This window comes from Phyllostomus discolor, chromosome 6 (genome assembly GCF_004126475.2).
Source record: "Phyllostomus discolor isolate MPI-MPIP mPhyDis1 chromosome 6, mPhyDis1.pri.v3, whole genome shotgun sequence".
Taxonomy (NCBI): domain Eukaryota; kingdom Metazoa; phylum Chordata; class Mammalia; order Chiroptera; family Phyllostomidae; genus Phyllostomus; species Phyllostomus discolor.
In genome coordinates this window covers 64,766,288-64,793,713 of record NC_040908.2, presented here as the reverse complement: position 1 = coordinate 64,793,713, position 27,426 = coordinate 64,766,288, and the positions used below count along the sequence as shown (strand labels likewise).

Sequence of the window (27,426 nt, the reverse complement as noted above, 5' to 3'; positions counted from 1 at the left end):
TGCTCTAAACCCATGCTGAGTTGGGCACCCCAGAGGAGTGCTCTGTTAGCAACCGACCTTCCCTCCCTCTTAGCACTTAGCCCTTTCTGATACACTTACTTATTGGGGTGCAATGAAGTATCTGTTTTACCTATTATTTGGGAAGCTACCTGAAGGTAAGGGTCAGGTCTTATTGATATAAGTACTCTGGTGCCTAGCACAGTACCTGGCACATAGTAAGTACTCATAAATGTTTCCGAAGAGGCACTGTGGCAGAAATGTATAGACACCAAAACAACTCTTCTGCTGACTTATGATGGAGCCTGAAATTCTACCATTAGATATTTATTCCTTTGACTTAAAAAGTTAGTCTTATGCACCTAAGATTCCTTTCCAAAATAAACGTTTCACTGGAAGGGATAACTGTCACTTAAATTTTGGAAGGTTGGTTTGAGATGAGCCTGCAGAACCCTGACACAGTGTTGGAAGTTGTGAGGAATGAAGAGAGGGAGGCATCCAGGGTCTCAATGGCACAGAGATACAGGAATAAGAAAAAGTATTTATTATTAAAAGACTGGGTCTGAAACTTGATTTATATGTCACTTGTACCTCTTTTCCCTTATTAAGTAGGAAAAAAAAAGAGAAACACATTCTTCAAGTGAGCCACGTACTAGAAAAACATTTCCTGGCACATAATAGGTATTCAGTAAACATTTATGAAATGACTTGTCTTAGGAACATTGTCAGCCACACGCTCACTTCTCTCCATGTGGCTCTAGCTTGCAAGGAGCCAAGTAGGTAACCAGAAAAGAACACCATGGACCCTGCCATCTTTCATAATCTGGGCTAACAGAATCCACAACAGGAGTGATACTATTCATCCTGTGCTGGGTTCGGAAATACAGTCAGTCCCCCAGTGAGAACCCTCTTCTTGTGTGTGGGAGGCTGATCCCATGACCAGACCCACATGGCTGGTGGTAGCTGTGGGCGTGCGTGGTGCACACACAGGATATCAGCTCCTGCCTGTTGCTCAGGAGCCCAGGATAAACTCAAAGGCGAGGCAAGGGGCCACATAGGGGTGGTGGGTATGAAACAGCCACTTGCAGAAAGGGGACACGACAGATCACAGTCCTCCCTGAACTTGACGGGAGGTGCTTGTAACTAAGTATTGGCTGCTAGGTTTGGTGCTTAAACTAGCTACCACCTACACAGGTTGAGAAAAGGAAGAAAGAGCAGTTAGAATGCAGGAAAGAGGGAAAAACCCTACCTCACCCACTTGACAAGCTCAAACTGCCACTGCCAGTTGCTCGTGAGGCAGGGACAGTCCCCTGCAACGCCCTGCTTTGGAGCTAGGGTTGTGTGGTGAGCACCGATCAGACCGAAGAAGCTGAGGCCTCCGTTAAAGCACAAAAACAGAGAAAGACCCTGCAAGGGTATGCAGGCCATTTCCGAAATGGAACAGTGCTCCCGGGGCCCGGCAATGTGGTAGGAATGGGTGCTGAGGAGGACTGTGGAGACGTGAAGTGGAGAAGTCTTTGTGACAATGACAGTTTAAGGAACACTAGACAACTAGCCTGTGGGGTTTTTCTAAGGGGTGGTGAATCAGTGAAGCGGTCATGTGACAAATTCTCTTTCTCCTCAAACTAAACCATTCCCATGCAAGAGTAAAGCTGGGTTTTTTCCTGTGCAAAACCCTCATTCAAACAGGCCAGGATTCTATTTGGCTAGGAGAAGATGCCTGCTTCTGGGAAGAAATTGTGTTTTGTAAACTTGAAAGACTGAGGGGCTGTGTCACATTGTTCACCATGGGCTCTTGGTTTCAAGAAGGACTCAAGTGTGTCTAATTTCTTAGAACATCGTCAGACAGAGAAAGGGCTTGGTCTGGCCAAACTAGTGGTGAGGGGACCTGGGGGATCACAGCCTGACACCCCACCGTGCCCATCTGCCCAGAATCTCCTGTTCTTGGGGCAGCATTACATGTGGCAGCACTGCAGCCCTGCTCACTCTGCACTGGAGACCTCCTGGGGAGTGTCTGCAGCACCCCTCCACCTGGGCCTCGGCACCTGGCCACTCCGTCCGCCACTCCGATGTGCCCTGCACGGGCCAGCAAGCAGACAGCAGACACTTGGACTGCTCTGCGTGTGTCCTCCGACCATGCCCTGGCCAGCACTCCACTGGAACGCTCCGGAGCCCCGTCACTCCCGCAGCAGGCATAGCCCTGCCAAAGTCAGCGGTTTGGGGAGCAGAGATTCGAGATGGTACTACTTGTTTTGATTTAAGCAGTTTGGTTCTTGATACTGTTTCTATAGTAGAAGGGCTATTATCGGGTCCTACCACATGGGGTCTCCAGCCAGAGGCCTCAGGCTGCACTGAAACTGCAGCACAGGAAATGTTCTGGGCACTTACTCAGCGTCACTGGAGTGCAGAAGCCTAGCTCTGAGCCGACCCTGGTTTCTCTGTCCTGCTCCAGTTCTGACGGACCAGTCAAAGCTCCTTCAACTGGCTCTTACCTCCTGTCCAGGGAGAAGCCCTCATCAGGAAGGGCCATCTCCCCATCCCAAACCTCCTGCTTGCATTTCTGAGGGAGGTGGGAAGCCCAGCAGGTGTTGGCCTCAGAAAAGTTCTTCCCCAGAACCACCCCCGCTGGGGCTGTTGTCCACAGGAACTGGACATGGTAGCTGTTAGGTGTGTGAAAACTCCCTGAGAATCAAAGGAGGAAGTCGATCAATTCTATTTGATTTAGAAAATGTTCAGCTGTAGACTGGCACTGAGAGACCAGTCTTTCTGACAGTTTCCCTCCCATAGTTTTACAGATGAGACAGTTCTGCGGGGAGTGGGGGCAGGGAGCATCTGGGCCAAACACTGAGAGCCTGGTAGGCAAGGCAGAGCCATTTAACTGAGTGAGGGGTTTTGTACTTGACTCAAAACAAGGCTAACCAAATGGTCTGGTCTGCCGACAGTCTTGGTGTGTAGCCATCATCTAAGCTTCATCTTTCATTGTGTCCCCTTTCAATCTCAAAAGAGTCCATGTTTGGTTACTAGTTTGCAATCACCCTATGGCACAGGACAGGCATTATGGCTGGAAGCTAGTGCAGAGAGCGGCACCTAGAACAGGGGCTTCAGGAATGTTATCCTGGATAAGGAGAAAAGCCAAGTTGAGGGCCAACTTGGGTCACTTTCAAGCATGTTTAGGGTTGCTGGCTATGTCCAGGCACAGACTTGCAGATGTGGATGATGGGAGGAGCTTTGGAGTAATCCACTTGACCTCTTATGCGAGAGGGGACACTGGGCTGAAACAGAGAAGAGCGACCCGCCTGAGGCCACACATGGTTCCTGCAGAAGAAGGTCAGGAGCTGGCCCTGGGGAGTCAAGCCCAGGCACTCTGTTCTGGGACTGAGGAAAAGGGGTGACTGTGAAAGACACTGTGAAGGGCAGATAGATGACGTGGACCTGTAGTGGCAGCCCCAGGACAAGGGGCAGTCCCATGGCTCTGTGGCTGAGGAGGAAGGACAGAGGCAGCAGGAGGGGGCTAAGACCCGCCGAGCTTGCTTGGATGTGGGCCCAGAGCTTAGGTCTGGAGTCTCAATGGAGTGCTGTGTGGAGCCAAATGGATTCTGCAGGGTTGTGACAGTAAGGGACCCAAGAGATTCACTGACAATATGAATAAATGAAGAAACAGGAAAATGTAGAAATGAGAAGTAAATGTAGAGATGAGAAAATGTAGAGATGAGAAGTAAATTTATAAAATCTGAATCTTCAATTCGGTTCAAACAGTAGTGGGCTCTCACCGAAAGGCAAACCCTGAGGACAGCTATCTCGCCCCTCAGCACCTCTTTTCTAGCCCCTTCACAGGGCTGCAGGTAGGAGAGTCCAGAGTTGGCAACAGCCTTGACCTCTGTGTGGAGATGGGTAAACCAAGTCATGGAGAAGTGAGCTCTCCCCTGTCCATGGCATCTCTGCAACCTGGTGTCATTGCCAGTGAGCTGAGAGGGACTCTATGAGCTGGCAGCCACAAACAGTGCACCTGTGGTTTTATCACCGACTTACTGCTGGTACGGCTCTGGTATGGTGGGGAGTGGGGTGAATATGGTTACCTGTGTGGAGGTCCCAGGAAGAAACTAGCCAAAGGGTCCAGAGACCCTCTGGTCCCAGCTCCACTGCCTACTAACTTGAGGTGTGATGGTGTAGTCACTTCTCTCCCTCACCGCTCTCCCTGGTCATCAGATGAAGGCTCCTACCTCTGCCATCTCCAAAGTCTCAGACTGTGAGTCTGGTTTTCCAGGGGTATCTGACCTCGACTCAACAGGAGGCACAGCTTCATGTTCACCCTTTGCAGTTTCTCTGCAGACCACGCATAGCACACCCTCACAGGTCAGAACGAAAGTCTGTCCTCAGGACTCAGTTACCTCTGACAATGTAAGGATCAACAGCGTGCATGCCAAATACCGTTTCTGAAAACATCATAGTTGATCCAGATCAGTATTGTTTGCCTGCAACCACTTTTCACCCAATGAAGCACCAATTTAAATGTGCCTGCAGATTATCTGCAAAGTGAACAGCTCACCTGAGTAGACACACGTGCAACTGCAGGCTGGTTGTAGCCACAGTGCTGTCCTGACACCCTGGCCACGTTCTCCCACAGAACAGCTACAGGAATCCGCACACCACTGTCACACCCACACGGCACTCTCTGACATATGACATTAAAAACCTCGATCTCCTGAAAAAAATCACAAAATAGTTTCAGTATCTGTGAACCTTGCACACATTTTTGCTCAGTGAAACTGCTTTGATGATGCCTGTTCAAGTATCTGCAAATATTGAGAAAACACCCACAGACACTGTCCTCGTTTGCCACCGTCTCACAGTTTGCAGAAACCAACACAAGGAACATGAACACGGATTGTCCCTGCAGACAAGCACACTTCAGATGGTTAGACACAAGCCTGGAGGTCTGGTCCCGATGCCAGCCCCAACTCTACCCTTTCTACCCAGCACGGCCTCTGAGACGCCCGTGCACCCTCCCTGCAGGCTCATGGGCTGTCCAAGCAGAACACAGGAGTGCACTCAGTACCCACAAGCACAGTGAATACAGGAAAATGAGGGACTGACGGGCAGCAGGAGAAGAACAAGAGAGAAGCAAGAAAGGGCAAATGGCAGGAGACAATGCTGGACAGAACAGGAAAAAGGGCATCGAGGGCCACCTTGAATACTGACGGGGCAACAAGGCAAGCATCCGGGGCTCAACTGCTGCTTCAAAGCCTCTGAAATAATGCTGTCCCTGGCTAAGAGATCCTGGGGAACCAGAGCTAAGTGTAGAAACTCTCAAAACACTGAGAAGAGCTTATATGCCTCAATTTATGCCATTCAAAGTTGGTGTCTTATATCAGGTCTCCCAGATGAACCCCACAGATTTGGTATCTGCACTTCTGTATTATCAGATTAACATCACTGAAAGCAAGAAAAAAAAAAGACAGACCAGAAATATCACATCTTAGGCAAATGAGCTGAAAATCCCTTAGAGTGACACCCTATTTTTTCCACTCATTTCTAAAGTCAGAGGACACCTGGCATGGTGTTTAGGTAAAGAAACGGAATTCCTGGTACACATGGTTTCCTGAGGGCACAGGAAATAAAGTGACCACGGAAATGTATATGCCTCCAGGCTGAGCTGAGCACAGTTTCTAGGTAAAAACAGGAGTCTCAGCCATGGGTGGAAAGCATGTGCGTGCCCTTGTGATTTGTTGGTAGGCACTGTTTTCTGCCTCAAAGACAAAGTCTAACTTAAATGCATGTTGGTTGCTGGCCAGGTTTCCAACACTTTGGCTCACTTGTACATACAGCCGAAATGTAGGTTACATCCCACCTGTGCTTTTTGGTCATTCAGAAGGAAATAAAACCACTGCTACCAAGAGAAAAAGAAGTTTGTCTTCCACTCGGAGTCAAGGAACCTGTGCCCTAAGATGCCCTTTCTGGTGGTGAATATGAACAGGCTCATTTGTGTAGCATTCCCCATGGTGACGAAAAGTGAGGCTGTGTCAGACACTGAACGCATGGAATCCTTTGTCTTAATTAACAAGTACAGTGAGAGTCATGGAATTTGGCCAAGCCTCATAAATCTGCTGAAAGAATCAAGACTCTGTCAGAGAAGCTTAACTAGAACCAACTGAACCCTCTGGAGAATTAATAGATTCCCCGCGAGTGGCTGACACCCACTCTCCTGTCACTTCTAGGAGCTCCACAGACACGGCTGTGCTCATTAACCAGCAACCCTCCTACCCGCCGATGACAAGTTTATCCCCACTGAGCACAAAATTCAGAGATGATAAATTTACTCCTGCTTATAAAAATGAAGCTCTCCTCAGGGCAGTAAAAATGCTACAGCCTTTAAGGAAATCAAGACATCATCTGATAACCTACCTTCATTAACAGAGCCTGGTCCTCTTGTCAGGACAATGCCTCACTGCCAGGGAGTGCTGCTCCAAAGTAACTGGGAGGGAGAAAATGGAGAGGGTGAGAGGCCACCCTTCAGCTCTGAGCACCTCTGGTATTGAAAAAAACACAGTCTTTCCTTGGTGACATGATAGAGCTCCCGCCTGTCCCCTGACTGGGACAGGGCTGGCACACAATGACTCCTTTACCATATCAGCACGTGGGCATTATCATCAGCCAAGCTCCATCCTAAACTATGGGAAAGTCCTGGGTTCAGCCACCATATGGCCCACCCTGTCCCCCAAAGGCCACAAAATACCCCCATTTCCTACAGTCTCCACCTAGAGGACTATATCTGCCCTTGTAAATCCAGCAGTGCTCAATTTCTTATCTCTGTCTTTGATCATGATTCCCACAGATTTAAGTCTTCTCTTGGTGTGAACTTAGTATGGTCCCCAGTGTTGATTCAAACAAACTCTTATTCCCCAAATACTTAGGTCACATTTCCCCAGCCATCCTTCTAGGATGGGGAAGAGAAACTCAGGAAAGCTTGCAAAAATTGTATGTTAACAATCCATCTAAACTGTATGTGAAAGCTTTGACAATATTAACCTAGATAATTTACACAAATTATATTTCCTTTCTTAATATAAGTGACCCATTCTCATCAAAGTCCACTCATGTGAGCACCCCTTTTTATTTTGGTCTGCATAAGCACCAGACCACAGGCTGTCCTCCTCCCACCCTGTCTTGACTGCATTGTTTCACTAAAAAATGCTCCCATGTGTACTTGCCACCCTCAGATTTAAGTCCACTTCTTTCAACAGGCAGTAAGGCTTTACCATAGTCAACCTGTAGAGATGAGCCTCTTATTTCTAGACTCAAAGCTGCTGTTTACTCTTCACCTGTCATAACCTTTCACTGCTGTCTGCTGAGCACAGCCCTACCTCTCACCTTTGGACACAGAAAAGCTGTCTTCTCCCTGGAACCTGGCAGGCCTGCCCATCCAATCAGTCAAAGCCATTGACCGCTCAGGCTCCAGCCCAACTCCATAGGGCCCACAAAGGCAAGCAGAGCCAGCTCAGCCTCACTTACCACTGAGGGATACTCTCAGTCCACTGTTCTGATCCCAGCAATGTCTGGATGTCATATTTACAAATGCAGATATTTTAATGAGAAGTGTATCAGCAGCAATAAATTTTCATTCATTAAGCATTGTCTGGGTCATTTTTTAGGTATTGCCTATAAAATACAACTTTTTAGACAGTTTTCATCTATGACTAGATTACACTGTTGAGTCTTAACTTTATCTGGTGCTGAGTATTTCATCCAAGTCTAAACTTTTCCTCTCTTTTAAAAAATATTTTATTTATTTACTTATTTTTAGAAAAATGGAAAGGGAGAGGGAAAGAGAGGGAGAGAAACATTGATGTGCCAGAGAAATATTGAGATTGGCTGCCTCTTATGTGCTCCCAACCAGGGACCTGGCCCACAACCCAGGAATTGTCCTGACCAGGAATTGAACCTGCAACCTTTCCATTCATGGGAGGACACCCAACCCTCTGAAGCACACCCATCAGGGCTAAACTTTTCCTCTTATCCAGTCCAAATGTACTCACAATCAACAGTGGGCTCAACACGGCCAATGTTACATGTATATGTCCATCCAACCACCAACTGGCTAAAGCCAATGTTAATTTCATAGAATCTTAAAATTTTAAACAATTAAAACATTTAAAAAGAGGACTTTTGGACAAGATGGAGGCATAGGTAGATAAACTTTGCTTCCTCTCACAACCAAAAGAAGGACAACAACAAATTTAAAAACAAAAAATAACCAGAACTGCCAGAAAATGGAACTATACAGAGGTCTGACAACCAAAGAGTTAAAGAAGAAACATTCATTCAGACCTGTAGGAGGGGCAGCAACAGGCAGATGGGGTGGAGAGGACTCACAGCAGGGTGGAGACAGGAGGACCTGGGTGTGTGAGGCAGTGGCTGGCAGACTGGGCGATCCCATATTTGCATGATAATAAACCAGGAGGAACAAATGGGGAGCAAAACACACCATGCAACCCAGGGTTCCAGTGTGGGAAAATAAAGCCTCAAAACCTCTGACTAAAAAAAACCTGTGGGGGTTGAGGCAGCAGGAGAAACTCCCAGCTCACAAGAGAGTTTTTTTGAGAGACCCACAGGGTCCTAGAATGTACACAAACCCATCCACCTGGGAATCAGCACTAGAAGGGCTAAATTTGCTTGTGGGTAGTGGAGGAAGTGACTGAAAGCCAGCTGAGGGCTGAGACAGAGGCATTGTTCCCTCTTGGACCCCTCCCCCACATGCAGCACCACAGTGAAGGGACCTGGGTTGCCCTCCCTGGCTAATACCTGAGGCTCCACCCCTTACTACATAACAGGCATGCTGAGACAAAAAAAAAAAAAAATATATATATATATATATAGCCCAAATGAAAGAACAGATCAAAGCTCCAGAAAAATACAACTAAGTGATGAGGAGATAGTCAACCTGTCAGATGCACAGTTCAAAACACTGGTAATCAGGATGCTCACAGAAATGGTTGAGTATGGTCACAAAATAGAGTAAAAAGTGAAGGCTATGCAAAGTGAAATAAAGGAAAATATACAGGGAACCAACAGTACAGGAAGGAAACTGGGACTCAAATCAATGGTTTGGACCAGAAGGAAGAAATAAACATTCATCCAGAACAGAATGAAGACACAAGAATTTTTTTAAAATGAGGAGAAGCTTAGGAACTTCCAGGACAACTTTAAATGTTCCAATGTCTGAATCATAGGGATGCCAGAAGGAGAAGAGAAAGAGCAAGAAATTGAAAACTTATATGAACAAATAATGAAGGAGAACCTCCTCAATCTGGCAAAAAAAAAAAAAAAAAAAGAGAGAGAGAGAGAGAGACACCCAGGAAGCCCAGGAAGCTCAGAGAGTACCAAACAAGTTGGACCCAAGGAAGCACACACCAAGGTACATCATAATTACATTACCCAAGTTTAAAGGTAAGAAGCAAATCTTAAAAGCAGCAAGAGAAAAGGAGACAGTTGCCTACAAAAGAGTTCCCATAAGACTGTCAGCTGATTTCTCAAAAGAGACCTTGCAGGCAAGAAGGGACTGGAAAGAAGTATTCCAAGTCATGAAAGGCAAGAACCTACATCCAAGATTATTCTATCCAACATAGCTATCATTTAGAATGTAAGGACAGATAAAGTGCTTCCCAGATAAGGTCAAGTTAAAGGAGTTCATCATCACCAAGCCCTTATTATATGAAATGTTACAGGGACTTTCTAAGAAAAAAAGATGATCAAAACTATGAACAGGAAAATGAAAACAAACTCACAACTATCAACAACCAAACCTAAAAATAAAAACAAAAACAAACTAAGCAAACAAGTAGAACAGGAACAAATTCACAGAAATAGAGATCACATGGAGGGTTATCAGTGGGGAGGGGTCAGGGAAGAGTGGGGGGAAAAGTACAGAGAATAAGGAGCATAAATGGTAGGTAGAATATAGACATGAGAGGTTAAGAATAGTATGGGAAATGGAAAAGCCAAAGAACTTATATGTACGACCCATGGACATGAACTAAGGTGGGGGAATGATGGTGGGAGCGGGGTACAGGGGAGAGGGGAATAAAGAGAAGAAAATGAGAAACTGTAATAGCATAATTAAGAGAATATATTAAAATTTTTTTAAAAATTAAAAAGACTTAAGAATGAAAGCACAATACTTTGCCCACAAAAGGGGCTCAAGAAAAACTTGGAGCATGAGATAGAGTCTGGGCTCTACTGTATTCTACAAATATACTGGCCTTTACCCCCTGGGAACAAACCAGCTCTGCCTTTGGACTTTTAATGTGACATCATTTGGTGTGACAAAAAGCTGAACTCTGTTGCCAGAGTGAAAAATAATGTAAATATTTTTTTGGATGATCTTTTAGAAAGTGGCTCTTCTATTTTGGTAAGGTTTGTGCTGTGACTGGCCATGGACATCTATTACTTGGCTGCTAGGCTTTCACCCTTCCCTCACCCCTCTCTGGTGACCCCACCTCCATGCCTCCAGCTGCCCATGACTGGACTCTACTCTGAAACTTTCAGTTGTGCAACAAATGTGGCACCCAGTCGAGCAGTTGCTACCCAGAACTCTGTACATTTAATCCAAACCAGATGGCTTCCAGGCCTAGCTCACCCTTTCCCAAATTTCCCCATTTCTGTGGTGCTCTCATCCACCAGCCTCCAGATCTGCTTCCCTCAAGCCCCCAAGCCTGCTGACTGTTCTCGCACAATGTCTTAGGATGCACCCCTGCCCCACGGCACAGGTGCCACTGTCAGTCCTGATAATTTGATGCCAACCTTGATCCCCAGCCTCCTTCTCCCCACCTCGCCCACTGCTTCTACTGTGAAAAATCTGGCACTGATGGCATCCACACGCCTTTCCTCACCTCTCCAGTCTCAGCCCCTCTTCTCTGGTGCAGACCACCCTCTCTGGTGGATCCTCACTATTGTTACTCCTTGACTGTCCTCAGTCCAACAATCCCTTCCCTGTTACCTTCCCATCAACTCAAATCCCACCTCTCTCTCTTGAGCCCAGCTGGCACAGTGGTCACCAGCACAGGCCCAGAGTCAGACGGACTGGACTTGAAATCATCATCTGCCACTACCAGCTGCACGTCCTTGGACAAGTCACAACATCTCACTGAGCCTCAGCTTCCTCAAAAGTCCTGTGCAAACTGGAGCCAGCTTCCTGCAGTTGGCACCCGGAGAGATGGGAAGGCTGTTTGCCATGAGCAGTGGCTGGCATGGCATCAGCACCTGGTCCTGTGTACCTTTAAGAAGCTTTCTCTAACCTCCCCTGTCACCCTGATTTCTTCCTGTTGACATCTTGGTGTGACTCGCACACACTGGGTTTTTCTTTTTCAAATTGTTCTTTGGTATTTAGGTGCAGGTGCTGGCCTTCTCTCAGGGGTGAGACTGTGGGCTCCAGAAGACCGCCTGTGTCTTGATTTGGACTTTGTCTTATGCCTGTCATGTCCACAATGCCCATAGTCACAACCCAGTTTTGTGGAACTGGGCCACAGTGTTTTGTGGGATTGAGCCCTGAAGTTGGTGTCTCCCCTTCATCAGCTGGCTGAGTTCATGGGGTGAGCACCTCTCATCTTTTCTGCACTAACAACAAAAGTCAACCTCCCAACTGGAGGGCAGAGGCAGGGCACACTGATCTGTTGGTTCTCCCCTTGCCTTGGGTGTTAGGGTGACACATGCTCTGAGCCAATAGCAGTTGGCCTCTCCACCACCTGCTCTGATCTTCCTGGGCCCCGAAGGAGAGGGGCACAGACACTGGTGGCAGCTCCTCTGAGCCAGGCCTGCACGGCTACTTCACCTGAGCTGCGTGTTCACCGTGACCCGCTGACATTTCACTCCCCGCTCCCTCTTCCCTCACCGACTTAAATAGGAAAAAAACACTCAAAATGAAAGCATTTGTGGTATCTGCTCTGCCTTTGTTGCTGATTCAAGGGCTGCTGCCTGGTGAGAGTGAGGGGTGCCGCAGAGCGAGCTCCCACAGAGCCAGGCCCCACCTGGCAGGCTGCTCCTTAAAGGCTCTGGCTGAAATCATTTTCTTAATTCAACATCAATTGTGTTAACTGCTCTTAAGTATCCAAGTGCCATTTATTTCAGTAGAGTCACAGAGGCTTGCACCTGTCTGAGTCTAGTTCTCCTTGGTTCAGCCATTTCTCCTCATGTACCAAAAGACCAGCCTCACAATACAGGGAGAACAACGTATTTCTAGATGGCCTGTCCACACTCTGAACATGAGCTGCAGTGGCCAGTACATCATTTATGTACAACGGTCCCCCAACCCATGTCCCCTGCTGCCACTTCTGAAAGGGACACGGGACTTTGTAACATGGAAGGATGTCAAACTCAAGGAAATAGTTGTACCCAGAATAGCTTTCATTATGACATGTTGATGCAAATGATGGGGGGGGGGGCGGTTAAGAGAAACCAAATGCACCATCATGCTCATCTTCTCTTTGACATGCAGCTGGTAAGATTGGAAATAATGGACAGAGTTGACCTTGACACATGGCACAAGGGACTTTGAAATCCTGTCTCAGAATATTCTTTCAGCTTCTCTCAATTCCTGTGACAGGATCTTGGGAAATAGGGAGTCTCGCTCCAGGTGCCAAGCTTTAGGGAGCCCTGCTCTGACATTCCTCCAGTTGCAGCCTTTCCGAAGGGTCACGGGCAGTGTCCACCTGGAGCTCACACCCCACTTCCCTAGATGCCCAGGGCTCACTAGGGCCTGCTTCCCCAGCGCATATAGCCTGAGCCCCTTCCCTGGGAGTGCTCCTCCTCCTGGTGTTAGTGGGGATAGACAGGTCTTGGTCATGTACACTGGGGGATGCACACTATGTGGGGCAGAGCTGTGGCGGGAGAGAGCTGGTGAGCTGGGGAGGCTCATCCCCCTGCTGCAGAGTCCATGCCCTTCCAGGAGCCTGAGAATTCTAAATTCGGACCAGGCCATGAAGCCACATTTGCCCAGGCAGGAAAATGGAGTGTATTTTCTCCAACACCTTGCAAGCTTGCTCTGTCCTCTTGCCCCACACAGAGCAAGGCAGGACCATGCCAGAGAGTGAAGACCCGATGCTAATACACAGACTGGCCCAGACCTCCACAAAGCCAGGCCCCTTCATTAGTACCTGGACAGTGTTCAGTCTGGCAGAGAACAAGGTCTTCACCTCACATACCTCCAGTATCTTCTTAGGGGCAGCAGCAACATGGAGGCCGACACCTGCCCCTACACGGAAGGTCCCACCTGGAGGAATGGGACAGCTGAGCATCAGGGGTGGGTGCTGTGCTCTGGGAGCAGTGTCCTCCCATGCTGAGGCTTTCCTGGCACCAGGGCAGTGGGTCCCAGGTCCCTGGCTTGGGCTGACTTACCCCTGGGCGCCCTGAGGGTTAGGCTCACTTGTGCTTACGTCCCAGGGTCCTGGCTGGGACCCTCTGTTTATTCTGTAGCCTAAGGTGGACCTTTGTGGTGGCTGTCCCTCAGCCCTCTTCTCTCCTCTGTGTGGCAGCAATGCCCTCAGCTTATTTTGCAGAACTGTCACGCCAGGCTTCTGAAGTCCCCCACCCACCTCTTCTTCACAACAACAGGGAAATGTTGAAAGACAGACAGCCAACAAGAGGAGGGCTTCATCTTTGCAGGAAGAACTCTTGCTTTCTTTTCAGAATCAGCACAGAGGGGGAGCAGGGGCTGTAGCTTCTTGACAACCGGCAGTTGTGAGGTTCCAGGCTCCAGCCCATCAGGATGTGATGAAAGGGTGAGGAGCCCAGGCCCTGTCCCGCAGGTTGCTCCTCTGTGGCTGCTGGCCTGCTTCTCCTTCCGGCTCACAAAGTCCATTGCAGAGAGCCCGCAGGACATGGCACATGCCACGCCCTGTGCTCCATGACCACATTTGGAGCACAGTGGGAACTTAGAGGGAGCCTCTTTTTTGGCAGACACGGTCTGGTTCTCCGTAACTAAGTATTTCTGCCTGAGTACTGAACTTCAGCACTTCCACAGGCTCAGCCTCCTGCAAGACGGCAAGGGGACCCTGCTTCTCCAGTGCCGACCCTCCTTTCAGTCCCCACTGCAGCCACCTCCTCGCAGATCCTCGTCCTCTCTCTTGCTGGCCACACTCACTTGGTCTCCCGCCTCCCCCCCACACCCTACCCAGGGTCTCTTTCTCCAATGCAGCGTCGCCCCTGGGTCAGGAGAATTTCCCTCATGAAGCCTGGGTGTGAAGTCACTCTCATGGCTCAGTTCCTTCACGGCTTCCTACTGTCCGGCCAGCAAAGGCCATGCTCTGTAAGGAAGCGTCCTGCACACCCGCCATCCTCCCACCCCACCATTGTTTCCTGCCCCTCCCCAAACGCTTCCCTTCCAGTAGAGCAGGGGCCTAGGCAGTCCCTGAACAAGCCCTTCACCTTGTCACCTTCATCTTTGTTCACACTGTATAGTTTCTCCCAGAACTCACTGCACATTTCTACATTTGAGATCCTATTCATCCTTCAAGGCCCAACCCAAGAAGCCTTCCACAAAGGCACGTCAGAGTCCTGCGACGCCTGCAGCGCCCCTCACCTCACAGGCTCGTCACATGTCACTAGCACGAGGGCCCTTCTATTCATATCTCACTCCCTTTGCTACATTGAAAAGCATCCTATATCATCTTAGCCCAAAGTCTCACAAGAGGTACTGAAAATTTTGTCAGCAAATAAGTATCTTTGCCCACTCCTTTGACATTTGTAAGGACCCTGCCCACAGAGGGGCAGTGGGGATGAACAGAGACATGCCCTTCTGATGGGCAAGGTGCCAGTTTGGCCAGGCCCTGGGATGGAGCAGCCATAGGGTCTCACTGACATCTCAGGAGCTCTGGCTCGCATCTGAGCCCTGGAAGACAGACGTGGATGACTGGCGGTCCAGTTCCAGATATGAGTGGTCCTGGAGGGGAGGGGGCAGCCGTGGGAGGAGCCAAACCCTGACTGCAGTGTCTGGGCCCCAGAGGACAGTGGCTTACCCCTGTCCCAGACTGAGCATCGCATGTACATTTCATCTTCCTCCTCTGGTTCTTTCCTACAAAGCTGGTTCTGAGGGGGAGCTTCTTGTGACCTTTGGCTCAGGTCAACCATAACCACAGGAGAGCACACTTATCACAGACTCACAGGTAGAGTCCTTTCAGCCTGTGGCAAACGTGGCAAATGTGGCTGTTCACTCCGGAAGAGATGAGGGTGCAGGCCCCCCAGACCTTCTCTCTGGACCCACATTTTTCTCGTGTATGGGGAGGCTGCCGCTCTCAAATGATGGGATCCTCCCTCCCTCATTCCATGTCATCCAGCACACCAGGCCACCATTTAAAAGAGCATTTGAGTGAGTTTTCAGGAAAAAAAATCACAATAAATAGCTTCATCGATCCCTAATTACATCAATGTTACATGAAATTTCCCCACTGGATTTTCAGAATCCACACTTTGACGCCCCAGACCAGGGGTGCCAAGTGTCAGTAAAGGAAGGTGAGCACTGAAGAGAACCCTGATTTTCATTACCTCGCAGTCACTTCCCCATCCACTGCCCTGTGTCGAGTCTGGCGTATCTCAACCCTTGCTAAACAATTACCTCTCAGAGGCTTGAATTTTTTTCTTTTCTGTTCTCACATTTCTGAGTAAAAGCCATCATTTTCAAGTTAATAGAGCATTATGTTTTCTCTGCAAATAAAATCCCATAACTCATAAGCTGAGAGAGAGGCAAATTCACGCACAGGAGACACAGCACTATTTTTCCTCCTGACATTTGGGATCTACGCTAGGTTAAAAATGATGTTTTTATCTCCAGTGATTTATCAAACTCCAGATTTCATAAAAGATTAACAGATGCACTGAAGAAAGAATACATCATCTTAATGCTTCATTTTGACACTTTTGGTATCTAAAAAGCATGTGTATCAAAGATCTCCCCTCTCAGAACTCAATAGTTCCCATGATTTACACATTTAATTCTTGTTTTTAAAACACACTTGAAGTGAGAACATGCCAGGAGGCACCTTAAAGAAAATGATCACATTTGAGACACGAAGATTATTTATAGACAAAATACTCAAAGAACTGAAAGAAAATCTGGTCACCAACAGACAGTTGCTTTTTCTATGTTTTTTCTGTAGTTCATTTTGGTTTTTGTGTGGGTGGCTCATGTGAACTCAAAGGTTATTTGCTGAATGTTTTGTGAGATTAGAACATGTTGTCCTTTCAAACCTAAATTTAAGTGTACGTGTATCACAAACGTGTATAGCTTTAGCACCTGCGATATGGGATCATGTTTTTTATATCAAATCATACCTAGAATTGCTGTGATAGATAAAGAGGTTCTCTGCTTCTATTTTTACTCAGTTTAGAAGGTCCTTTTCTTAACAGAAAACACACAATATAGAGTTACGCAGTAGAAATTGCTCCTTTCCTATTTTTTTTTGTGTTATTCCTGCCCGCCAACTGGGGAGCTGATGAACCCTATTTTGAAACTACCCGGGCTCCAGGAGCTGTAAAGTCAGTATGGACTGCATATCACACAAGGCAGAGTTTGCCACCACACAGTGGAAAATAAGAGGCTCAAATAAGCTTAAAAGTAAGGAGGGCTGACTCTTCTCGCCTCCTTGGTGATGCCGAGCTACCACATCAGGTCCGACAGGCACTCAGGGGCCCTGCAAGTTGGGCAGAGACAGTCATCTGTTGGGATGAGAATCCTCCCTCCTTCTGCTGGGTGATGCTCGGCAACTTCTTTAACCTCTATGTGCCTCAGCTTCCTCACGTGGAAACTGGGTAGGCAGTGGTCCTTTCCTCATTGCCTCGGCAGGGCATCAGGCAGCGCTCAGCCATCACATTTTGCACAGGCTGAGTTAGCTGTCCAGTGGTTCTAAGGCTCTAGTGCCTCCACACACGTCTGTTCACATAGTCCTCACAGAAAGCCCGTGAGACAGGAAAACTAAGGAGTGCTATTCGGAGACAAACCCAGTAAGAGTCATGAAAAGCAGTACAGGCTAATTTTAATACAGAAAACTATGTGTTGAATAAATACACAAAGAAAACCCTCGGAAAGTTTGAGAATGCTGGAATTCCCACTTCTCTGTGTTCATCTGTAGGAAGGAAAGTCCTGGTGAGTTGGGGTGGGCAGGCTTCCTCAAAGTCTGATGCCTAAAAAGCCTTCTGAGCAAAGCTTTGGGGTTTGCCAGCCCTCGGTCAAGTCCCAGCACCATACATGTATGGGATCCAGGCAATTGTTCACCTCTGAGCCTCGGTTTCCTCAACAGGCTTTGTGATGTTGTGGAGAAAGGGATGACAACAGCCATGTGCTCAGTGTGGCCCTGGCATGGAGGAAACAGTCAATGGGGACAGCAGGCATCACCACAGTCGTCTGCTGTCATCTGAGGCCCAGAAGACGAGTAATGCTGTATTAGCATCTGGTGTGATGCTGGGCAGTTCGCCTTGTAGAACTTCCTTTTTTCCTGTGTCCATTTGCTGATGAGGCACAAAATTAAACCCAATGCAGCCCAGGGCAAGCTCTCCCAAGGGTTCACATGCAGTGAAGTTCAGTCAAATTTCTTCTTTTTTATTTTTCAGAGCCATCATTTGTATTAGCACAAAGGACCCTCTTACTCCTACTTAGCCCTTCCCACCTCATCAGGTGCCTCCCTCAGATTTCCATCGGCTTCCACCCTCCTCTCTCCCTTGGGGAGGATTGTGAAAGTGCCAGTTCTCACTTCCTTTTCTCCTGAAAGTTGCCACCTCCTGCATTTCCAGAGGACGCCTCTCTACTGCCCGAGTCTTTAGGAATGAGGGACCCAGTGACTGCACTGCTCTCAGGAGTGGAGGGGTCTGAAGTTCGTCTTCATGACCCAGACAGAGAAAAAAAAGCCAGATCATCCCTCCCCAACGTTGGGGTCTCTAAGGTGCTGGTCTGTAAGATTCTTGGCCCTCAAGACCCCCTGTCTGCTTCTGCCACCCACAAATTTAAGGGTGCCAGACAAAGAGAAAGGTCAGCAACAGGGACATCCCCTCCAGCTCCCCAGGCCACCTCCTCAGGGAACTGGGACCACTCTAAAGATAGGCACCCCCAGCAGGGCATGCCCACAGGAGGTGGGGAGGGCACCCAGGTTGTCACAGCTAGTGCCCTCCTACCTCACCAGCCAGACCTTCCCTTCCAGCACAAAACAGTGTAGGACCTGTTATCCAAAGAACGAGGTGGTGTACTCACGACCTCTGGTTCCACCCCAGAGGAGAGGTCAGGTTCGCCCTTCTGGCTGGGAGGACACAGGCCTCTGGGGACTTCTGTAGCTGAATGTAAGAGAAGTACCCAAACTTACACACGACTTCTGGATGACATTGGGTATTTTGCTTGTCTGAGCTCACATGATGTAATGCACATTCAAGGAGGTGGTAAGTACATTCCCCGAATTTCCCAGAAGATAGATGCCAAACCGAAATGAAGTCAGGGTGTATGTGGTTTGTATAAAGAACACAGGGTCCCGTTAACAATGAGAAGGGAGGTGCAGATCCCCTGAAGAACACTGGAACAAGCACTCATGGGTCAAATACAGGAATGATCCTCTAATTACACACACAACCGATTTTTATTAACAAAGTCCTATTTGGAAATAATACATCCCTGAAAGGAGTCTGAATTTAATCCTCCAATAGGCAGAAATCCACACTATTTATATATTCTAATTATAATTGCAACCTTCTTGTAATGTGAACATTCTAAGTTATTGGTCCCTTTATTAAGAGCCAAAAGAGAGACTTCCTGCAGCATAACGAGCACTAGTCACAAGCTTTGCGGGGGGGGGGGGGGGGGGGGAACAAGAGACAGTTCTGCACAGAGCTGGAGGATGGGGGATGTAATTTATTTAATAAAAGTGCTTAGTTGAGGAATTGGTACACCCTTAGGGGTTCAGACAGCTCCACGCCTCAGAATTGCTATTTCTAGGGCAAGATAAAAATGTGTATCATAAGAAAATAACAATTTATCATTGTAATGGTCACATCCCACTTCAGAAACCACTAGAGACTGCTTAACATTTTTATTTCAAACCCTGTTTTCCCCGAGTCCTCAGGTGACACACGAATACTGATGCCGGAGGCTTTTCCCCATTTGTTCCTAATAAAAGTGGCTAGATCCCGAGCTCATTTTCATCTGGGGTGACGTAAAGGTCTGTGCATTCACTGGCTGATCCTTCCCCTCCCTCCTGTGCTCTCCTTCCCATGTCTCCACAGGCAACAACATCAGGCAGCCCCGAAGATGAAGGGGCTCCCCTGCTTCTCCCCACCTCCCCGTTCCGCCCTGCCCCCCTGCAACCCCCTTCCTGCCAGGCCTCTTCTGGAGGGTCACCTGCTGTTGGAAGGCAACGCTGTGCTGACCACATTCTGCCTGGGTTCTGTGTGCTCAGCACGCCTGCCCTGAGAGCCCACTCGGACAGGCCTCCTCATTTTCAATGGATTTCTCTATTTCCAAATGCTCCCAAGATTTGTAATTGTTGCCACTAAATGAATTCTTACTATTTTTCTTCTGTTACTTTATACAGCCAAATCCTTTCCATCTGGCATTAAACCTGAGGCCAATTTTCTGAAAATAATCACCTTTGTTACAATGGTTATTAACCAATAAAAGGTCTGGATTTCTTTTGTGCTGTAGCAACATCAAATCCTTGATGTTTCTTCCTTGTTTAAGACTTCATACATCAGAACCTAACCTGTCTTTTTTCTTTTGCTTCCTCTTAAGGAACAAGGAACTAAATGTTCCATGTTGATTACAGGAACTACGGATTTTGTAGAGTAATAATAAACAGTAATAAAGCATATATTGAACACTATGGGTCAGATGCTTTCAAGTATCTCCTCAATGACCCCCTGAGGTAAATATCATAGTATCTGGATTTTGTAAGTAAGGATGAGACCGATGGTCAGAAAGGTCGATTAATAATCACTTGCCATCACAGAACGGGTAGGGGTAAAAAAAAAAGCCTCTGAATGCAGATAGCCTGACTGGAGATGAGTTCCCCACCCACGCTAAGCTGTCTTATGCTCTCAACAGGTGGGGTGAGCAGCTCGAGATGTGCCGGTCTGTGTTTCTAAGATGAAGACACGAGTTTATGATTCTTTGATGGCCTCTTCAAATTTAGTCCCATCTCTGAATGTTTACAAGCTTTTTACCCAGCATCCACATGGCTCAAGGCTCATCCTCGCATCCCAGGGAGGGCAATGGCCGTGGCTGGTACACAGTGAGGAGCCCAGTCACAAGGGCCACAGCCCCCGAGAGAAAAGCCATGAAACTGTACGTGGAGTGGACGAGAAGGCCTGAGTCATCTTGAGTGCTGCATCATATCCCAGATAAGTTTCAGCCTGATCAATAAATCTGAAAACATAACCCACCAAAGGAAGGGGGGTGGTTTACATAAATGTCCTAGGGGTGAGGCTGATGCTATGCACCAGGACAGCCCAGGCAGCAGACGCCTTGTGGGCACCAGGGTGAGGCCTCCAAGACCAGCAAGCTTGCGTGGATGCTCAGATCCCCACCAAGAACCATGCGGACAGTCCAATCCCTGCACCCTTTGGATTACGACTGAATTCCACTCAGAAATTTTACCACAGAGAGGATGGAGCAGGTATGTGTGATTCACCAGTTGGGTTCTGATTTGGGGTGAATACACTGGCATTGTGGTTACACTTGAGTTCAGTTAAAGTGAATCGGTTCCCCTGAGCCTCACTCATAGTGAGCTGAAGACAAATTAAAATTTCTGGATCTGCAAACAAGGGAACTCGATGCTCCCGAATGATGTGTAGAAAAGGAATCTTTGCCCCCTCAGACCCTCTCCAAAGAGGAGGAGGTGGCAGTCAATCAGAAGCTGGGACGCTACGGGGCGTTACACCTTTCAATGACTGTAAAAAGGCAGGTCCCCAGTGTGGTGTGCCTGTGGGCTCTCCAACCCCATTCGGAACCTGTGCTCTTGGCACAGTCACCTCTGCATTCTTTTTCCAGCCTTTACTCCCGACCGGGGTCCTGAGCTCAGCGAAATCCCAAGGGCTGGACTGTCTGGGCCTGCACTGCTCACTGCAGTCAGCCCTGGTCCACTCTGAGGGAGGATCCTGGCAGTCCCACTGTGGTGGATGATGTGGCACTTTCTCCTCAGGAACTGCCTGGCCAGCGGGTCGGGTGGGATGCCGGCATTCATTGCTGGGTCACTGGTTTGCTCTCAACAGAAACCATCAAGGAATTCCGGCCCTGAGACTTCACTCAGGGAGCCATAGGGCTGGGAGCCAGGCCCTGGAGTTGTGTGGTGACCACACTTGTCCCTGCCTTCCTGGGGGAGCAGTCACCCTGGGTGACGGGGAACCCCACACAGCAAACATGCACAGGGCCTGCCTTTCTCTTCACCGCGCCTCGTCCCCGCCCCCCACCCAGCGGGTACAGGCATGACGACCGATCTACTAATGAGTCTAGAGGTTAAACAATAATTTCAAGAATAATCTTCCATATCTTCATGGATTTTACTGTTTTCCATGTTTCATTTTATTTCATGTGATTTTGGTCTTTTGAGGTCAAAATGAACATTCAGGGTTTCTCACCCTCTGCATGGCTCACCTTTGGGGCAGGGCCGCCCCTGGTTGTGGCTGCGCTTGCGCTGCAGGACGTCCCTGGCCTCTGCTCACGAGCAAACCCGGCTCCGTTGTGACCACCAAAAATGTCTCAAAATGCCCCTGCATGTCCCCTGGAGGGCACACTTGCCTCTGGTTGAGGCCACAGCTTTAAAAGGCTGAACTGGTTTCTTCCTAATGCAGGGATTAGGCTTAAGTAGTTAGCTCTGGTACTTGACAAACTCCAGGCAGTGATCCTATTAAAAGGCCCTCTCTTTATCTTGAATGCACCTCCCATTTGTTTATTTGGGAACAGCAGTCACTGCTGGGCAGAAGGCCACTGCTGTGGACCCGCCAGCTGCCAGCTGGCTCCTGCCGAGTGCTGCTAGCGATGGCGGGTGTGTGAGGCTCACTGCTCCCGGGTTCAGTGTGGGAGTCTGTGGGTGTCATTCAGCCAGTGTTCCTAGTAAGTGAGAGTTAAGGTACCTGGGGACCCTAAATTCAATACGAGGGCTCAGACTGGTGTGGGGGCTGTCTTTTCTCTACAGAGTCTCATTTCCAGATAGCCTCTGCATCACTCAATTATGAATACTCAGCGAGAGTCACTGACCCCTGTGAATGTGCGCTGGAGACAGGCAGGCGCCATGACGCAGACATGAGTTCCAGGCACGGAAGAAGTCCTCCTTCTCAGTCACCACCTGTCAGACCGACAGAAGAAAAAGAAACTCTGACGATATTCTGAGAGCACCATACATAGCAACAAGGCAGATGGCAAATACACACACTTTCAACACACCCTTAAACCTGGGTATACTGTAGAGCTGGCCTCTGTGACCCACAAAAGCTATTCATTAGATGAAGAAATGCCACAAGTTTACATGTATATGTGACTTCCTCACACATATCAACGTGGCCACCACCAGCCAATTCCAGAGATGTAACAGACGGTCAAAAATCAGTGTGAAGAGAGAGCATGTGAATGGATAAAGCAAGACTGTTTGAATCAGCCACTCACTGCCTGAGGAATCCTACATTCCCAAACTACTTAAAACTGATCAGCAACAAAAACAACTCACCATCCCTCCCTCATTTCCTTCATTGCTGTCAGGTACTTCCACTTGTTTTTCAAATGGTCTCCTGACCACCTGTCATACTTCCAGAGTTGGCATGTGGGGGTGATGGCCTCTTTGATATGTGACAGAAATTAGCCATAAACAAGGAAATGAACTCATGACACATTTATGTCATGTATTCGTCTAATCGATAGCTTTTGTGGGCCCACTCTGTGTAAGGTGGCCTTTCAGTTGTAACAAAGGAAGGTTTTGTTTTGTTTTTCAGTGGGAGGGAAATGAGGAAACATAACTGGAATACAATAAGAATGAAGAAAATACACAAGGAAGAGAAAGATGCCGAATCATGGAGCTGACAATTAATCATGTAGGTGCAGTGAAAGGCAGATTCTTATCTGACCAGAATGTTAAATTTGACACTTCTGACTTTTCTGTGTTTCTTGCCTTTCTTTATTTCAAAACCTAACAGTTCGATATTTAAACATTTAGCATTTGTGTGTGTGTGTGTGTGTGCGCGCGCGCAAAGAAAGAACACTCAAATGGAAGGTCAGACTCTGTACCTGCTTCCCATTTGTTAAGAGCTCAGCCCCTGAGCCCCGGTGTAGAAGGTAACTGCCTCCCACAGCTCCCAGTCCCCGCAGGGCCTGTGTGTCCCTCCTGTGACAGAGCTCTGTGCGCCAGGGGAGAGCAACGCTGCAGAGAGCCGGCACGGCACCCATGTATAATTCAGCAGCTACCTGGGGCAGCTGGCACAGTTTGGAGGAGTACATCACATGTACCTCGCAGTCCTCCCCCCAATTGAGGCATCTCAGGACAGTTGAGGGAGAGAATATCTAACTCCTTGAACCAATATCTCTCTGCAACGGTGTCACATTCATAATAGAAAAGGCTGGGAATTCGTAACTAACAAGGAACAGCCTATAGGACGTACCCAGCAGCAGTGAGGACAAAGCCAGCCGAACACTCCAGGCCTCAGACTCGACCATCATGCTCTAGAGGAAAAGGCTGGGCAATCCATGCTGGAGCCTAGCAGCAGGCTGTCCTATACCACTGCGTGGGAAGAGGGGAGGGACAAAATATTGTGCAGATGTGTCCAAATAGGACTGAGGGCACTTCTCAATATTTTTTAAAACTCCATGTGTAGAGTAGGTCTTTCACTGGCTTGATCTAGAGAAAAGCAGGCAGTGACAGCTAGCTGGCTGGACAGTGTGGAACCGGCCTGAGAAGGGACTCAAGTGGGGAAAACTTGCAGAAGGCCCTTTGCAAAGTCTGCTGTGACTGCAGCCCTCCAAAAGTACAAGGCAAAAAGAAAAGGCAAGCCCAAGTTAAGGGTAAGGCCCCTTGAAGTCCTGCCAGCCAGCTCTGCAGTGCTTTTCCTTATATGTCAGCGCCACAGGGCTGCTGCCAGACAAGCTTCTCAGTATAGCTGCAACACAGTATAACCTCACCCCTGCGGGCCAGTGTCCCCTCACCCCCCCACTCCCCTAACAGAAAGGCTGGCATGACCCCTCGACACGGTGGGATGGCACCCAGGGCTTGGATCACTTTGACAGAAGGCAGATGCCACTTTTACTGGGGCAGATGCCTTTGTTCTGTTTTTATAAAAATAAATATGTATTTTTCATTTAGGCTTAATGTACAATATTGTATTAGTTTCAGATATACATCACAGTGATTAGACATTTATATAATGTGTGAAGTGATCACCCCAATAAGTCTAGTGTCCATCTGACACCATACATAGTTATTACAATATTATTGACTATATTGCTTTATGCTGTACTTTACATCCTCATGACGATTTTGTAACTACCAATTTGTACTTCTAAATCCCTTTACCTTTTTCACCCATCTCCTCAATCTATCTCCCATCTGGCAACTATCAAAATACTCTCTGTTATCTATGAATTTGCTTCTGTTTAGTTTGTTCATTTATTTAGTTTTTCAGATTCCACATATAAATAAAATTATATGGTGTTTGTCTTTCTTCATCTGACTTACTTTACTCAGCACAATAACCTGTAGGTCCATCCATGTTGTGGCAGATGGAAAGATTTCATTCTTTCTGGTGGCTGGGTCATATTTCATTGTATATATGCACCACTTCTTCTGTGTCCATTCATCTATAGATGGACATTTAGGTTGCTTCTGTATTTTGGCTATTGTAAATAATGCTGCAATGAACATATAAGTTCATATGTATTTTCAAATTAGATTTTTTTGTTTCTTCAGATAAATAACCAGAATTGGAATTGCTGGGTCCTTCTTTGCTCTTGTTATATAGCCTCTGTAAAGGCTATTTTGTCTGGTATAAGATTTGCTACCTCAGTTTTTTTTAATTTCCATTTTCATGAAATACCTTTACTTTTGTCTGTGTGTGTCTTTCAGTCTAAGTCAGTCTCTGGTAGACAGCATAAATAAGGGTCTTGTTTTCTTATGCATTAAGTCATCCTATGTTTTTTGATTAGAGCATTTAATTCATTTACACTTAAAGTAATTGTTGGTAGATAACGTATTTATCACCGTTTTATTGCTTACATTTTTGTCTTCTTTTTTTCTTCTTAAAAAAATCCCTTTAACATTTCCTGTAATATTGGTTTGGTGGTGATGAGCTCCTTTAGCTACTTATGTTTGGGAAGCTCTTTATCTGTCCTTTGATTCTAAATGATAGCTTTGACTTTTGGTCAAGATGGCAACATAGGCAGGTATGGCTCGCCTCTTTGTACAACCACATCAAAAATACAGCTAAAATATAGAACAACCATCACTCAGGAACATCAGAAATCAAGCTGGATAGAAGTCTGATATCTACAGAATTAAAGAAACCACATCGATCTAGACTGGAAGGAGGGGCACAGACATAGAATGGGCTGGCCCAACACCCACGTGGATAAAAATTCGGGAGGGATATCTCAGGAGAAAGGCATCCCAGACTGATACCAGGTCCCCCAGCCCAGGATTCCAGTGCCAGGAAGATAAATCCCCATAACTTCTGGCTGCAAAAAGCAGTGGGGATTGAGTTGGTGGAAGAAAGTTCTGGAGCTCCAAGCAGTTCCTCTTAAAGAACCCACACAGGGACTCACCTACTCAGACTCATTCCCTCTGAACTTTAGCTCCAGGGTAGCAGCACTGGTGCCTACCAAGGCACCAGTGGTATACAGGAATAAACTGAAATGTCTGGCATCCAGGCATGCAGAGACCATTGTCCCTTTTATTAACCCTGCCCCAAAGAGGCAGCAAGCTGGTGCCATATCTGAGACTACATGAACCTGGCTTCCCCAGAGGCCCTGCCCCACCCAATTTATGGGCCTACCCAAGCTGCTTTTCTATAAGAATGGCTGGACTTAGCTTTTAAATCCTATCAACCAAGCAATAGCAAGCTTTAGTGAGCCCTAGTGGCAGCCAGATTAGATTCACAGATTGGCTTTGCCTGAGAATCTCCAAGCCCAGCACAAGCAGCAGCCAACTCAGATTGCTTTACAGCTCAGGCAGGGTCCCCTTGGGGAAAACACAGATGGGGACTGACCTTGGCCTGCACCACCCAGGAGACCCTAGGGCCAGCACACTTAGTGAATAGCCACAGACCACAACAGAGAACCACCACTCTGCCCTGGTATAGCTGATCCTCCACAGATGGCAGAGCTAGGTGGTCAGTGGTCACAGTCAGTCTTTGCAGCTGACCACCCTGGGTAAATCCTTCCCATTGGTCTGCCAATAGCAATCAAGGCTGAACTACAAGAGGAGGGTGTACTCAGTCCACTTGAAGGGTGCGCCTGGAGTACCCAGCTTGGGTGATAGGGGAGGCCATGCCACTGGACCCTATAGGACACCTACTACTTTAAGCCACACTACCAAGACAGAGTCAAAGAAACTCTACCCAGTGCAAAGAAACAAACACAGGGAAGCTGCCAAAACAAGGAGACAAAAAAAAACAACAACATGGCTTAAATGAAAGAACAGATCAAAACTCCAGAAAAAGAGCTAAATGAAATGGAGATAAGCTATCTATTGGATGCAGAGTTCAAAACATTGGTTATAAAGCTGCCCGAGGAACTTAGTGAGGACCTCAGCAGCATAAAAGAGACTCAGTCAATAACAAGATATACTAATTGAAATAAAGAACAATTTACAAGGAAAGAACAATAGAGTGGATGAAGCTGAGAATCAAATCAATGATTTGTTCCTTATTTGGAACATAAGGAGGAAAAAACAACCATGCAGAACAAGAAAAAAAGAATCTAAAAAAATGAGGATAGTATGGACAGCTTCTGGGACAACTTCAAGAGGTCCAACATTCACATCATAGGGGTGCCAGAAGAAGAGAAAAAGCAAGATATCGAAAATCTATCTGAAGAAATAGTAAAAGAGAACTCCCCTAATTTGTTGAAGGAAATAGACATGCAAGTCCAGGAAGCACAGAGTCCCAATTATGATGGATGCAAAGAGACCCATTTTAAGATACGTCACAATTAAAAGGCCAAAATTGAAAGATAAAGAGAGAGCCTTAAGAACAGCTAGAGAAAAGAAGTTAGTTACTAGATGTTTAGCAGATGGGTGGAGGGAGGGGGAGAATGGGTGAAAAAATTAGGGGATTAAAAAGTACAAATGAGTAGTTACAGAATAGGCTTGGGGATGTAAAGCACAGCATAGGAAATGGAGTAGCTAAAGAACTTATACACATGACCCATGGACATGAACAATGGTGGGGGCTATTACTTGAGGGTGTAGGGGACATAGGGTGGGAGGAAGTAAAGCA

The 27,426-nt window shown here is 47.4% G+C and overlaps 1 protein-coding gene across 1 annotated transcript in view; it reads right to left on the bottom strand.

Annotated features, from left to right (window-relative positions):
• The window catches only part of ACOXL (acyl-CoA oxidase like), a 250,567-nt gene that overhangs the window by 14,058 nt on the left and 209,083 nt on the right, over positions 1–27,426 (bottom strand). Inside the window, 3 exon segments of the mRNA XM_036029966.1 lie at positions 6,400–6,425; positions 6,428–6,469; positions 22,211–22,298. Of these exon segments, the coding sequence (XP_035885859.1) occupies positions 6,400–6,425; positions 6,428–6,469; positions 22,211–22,298 (156 nt within the window).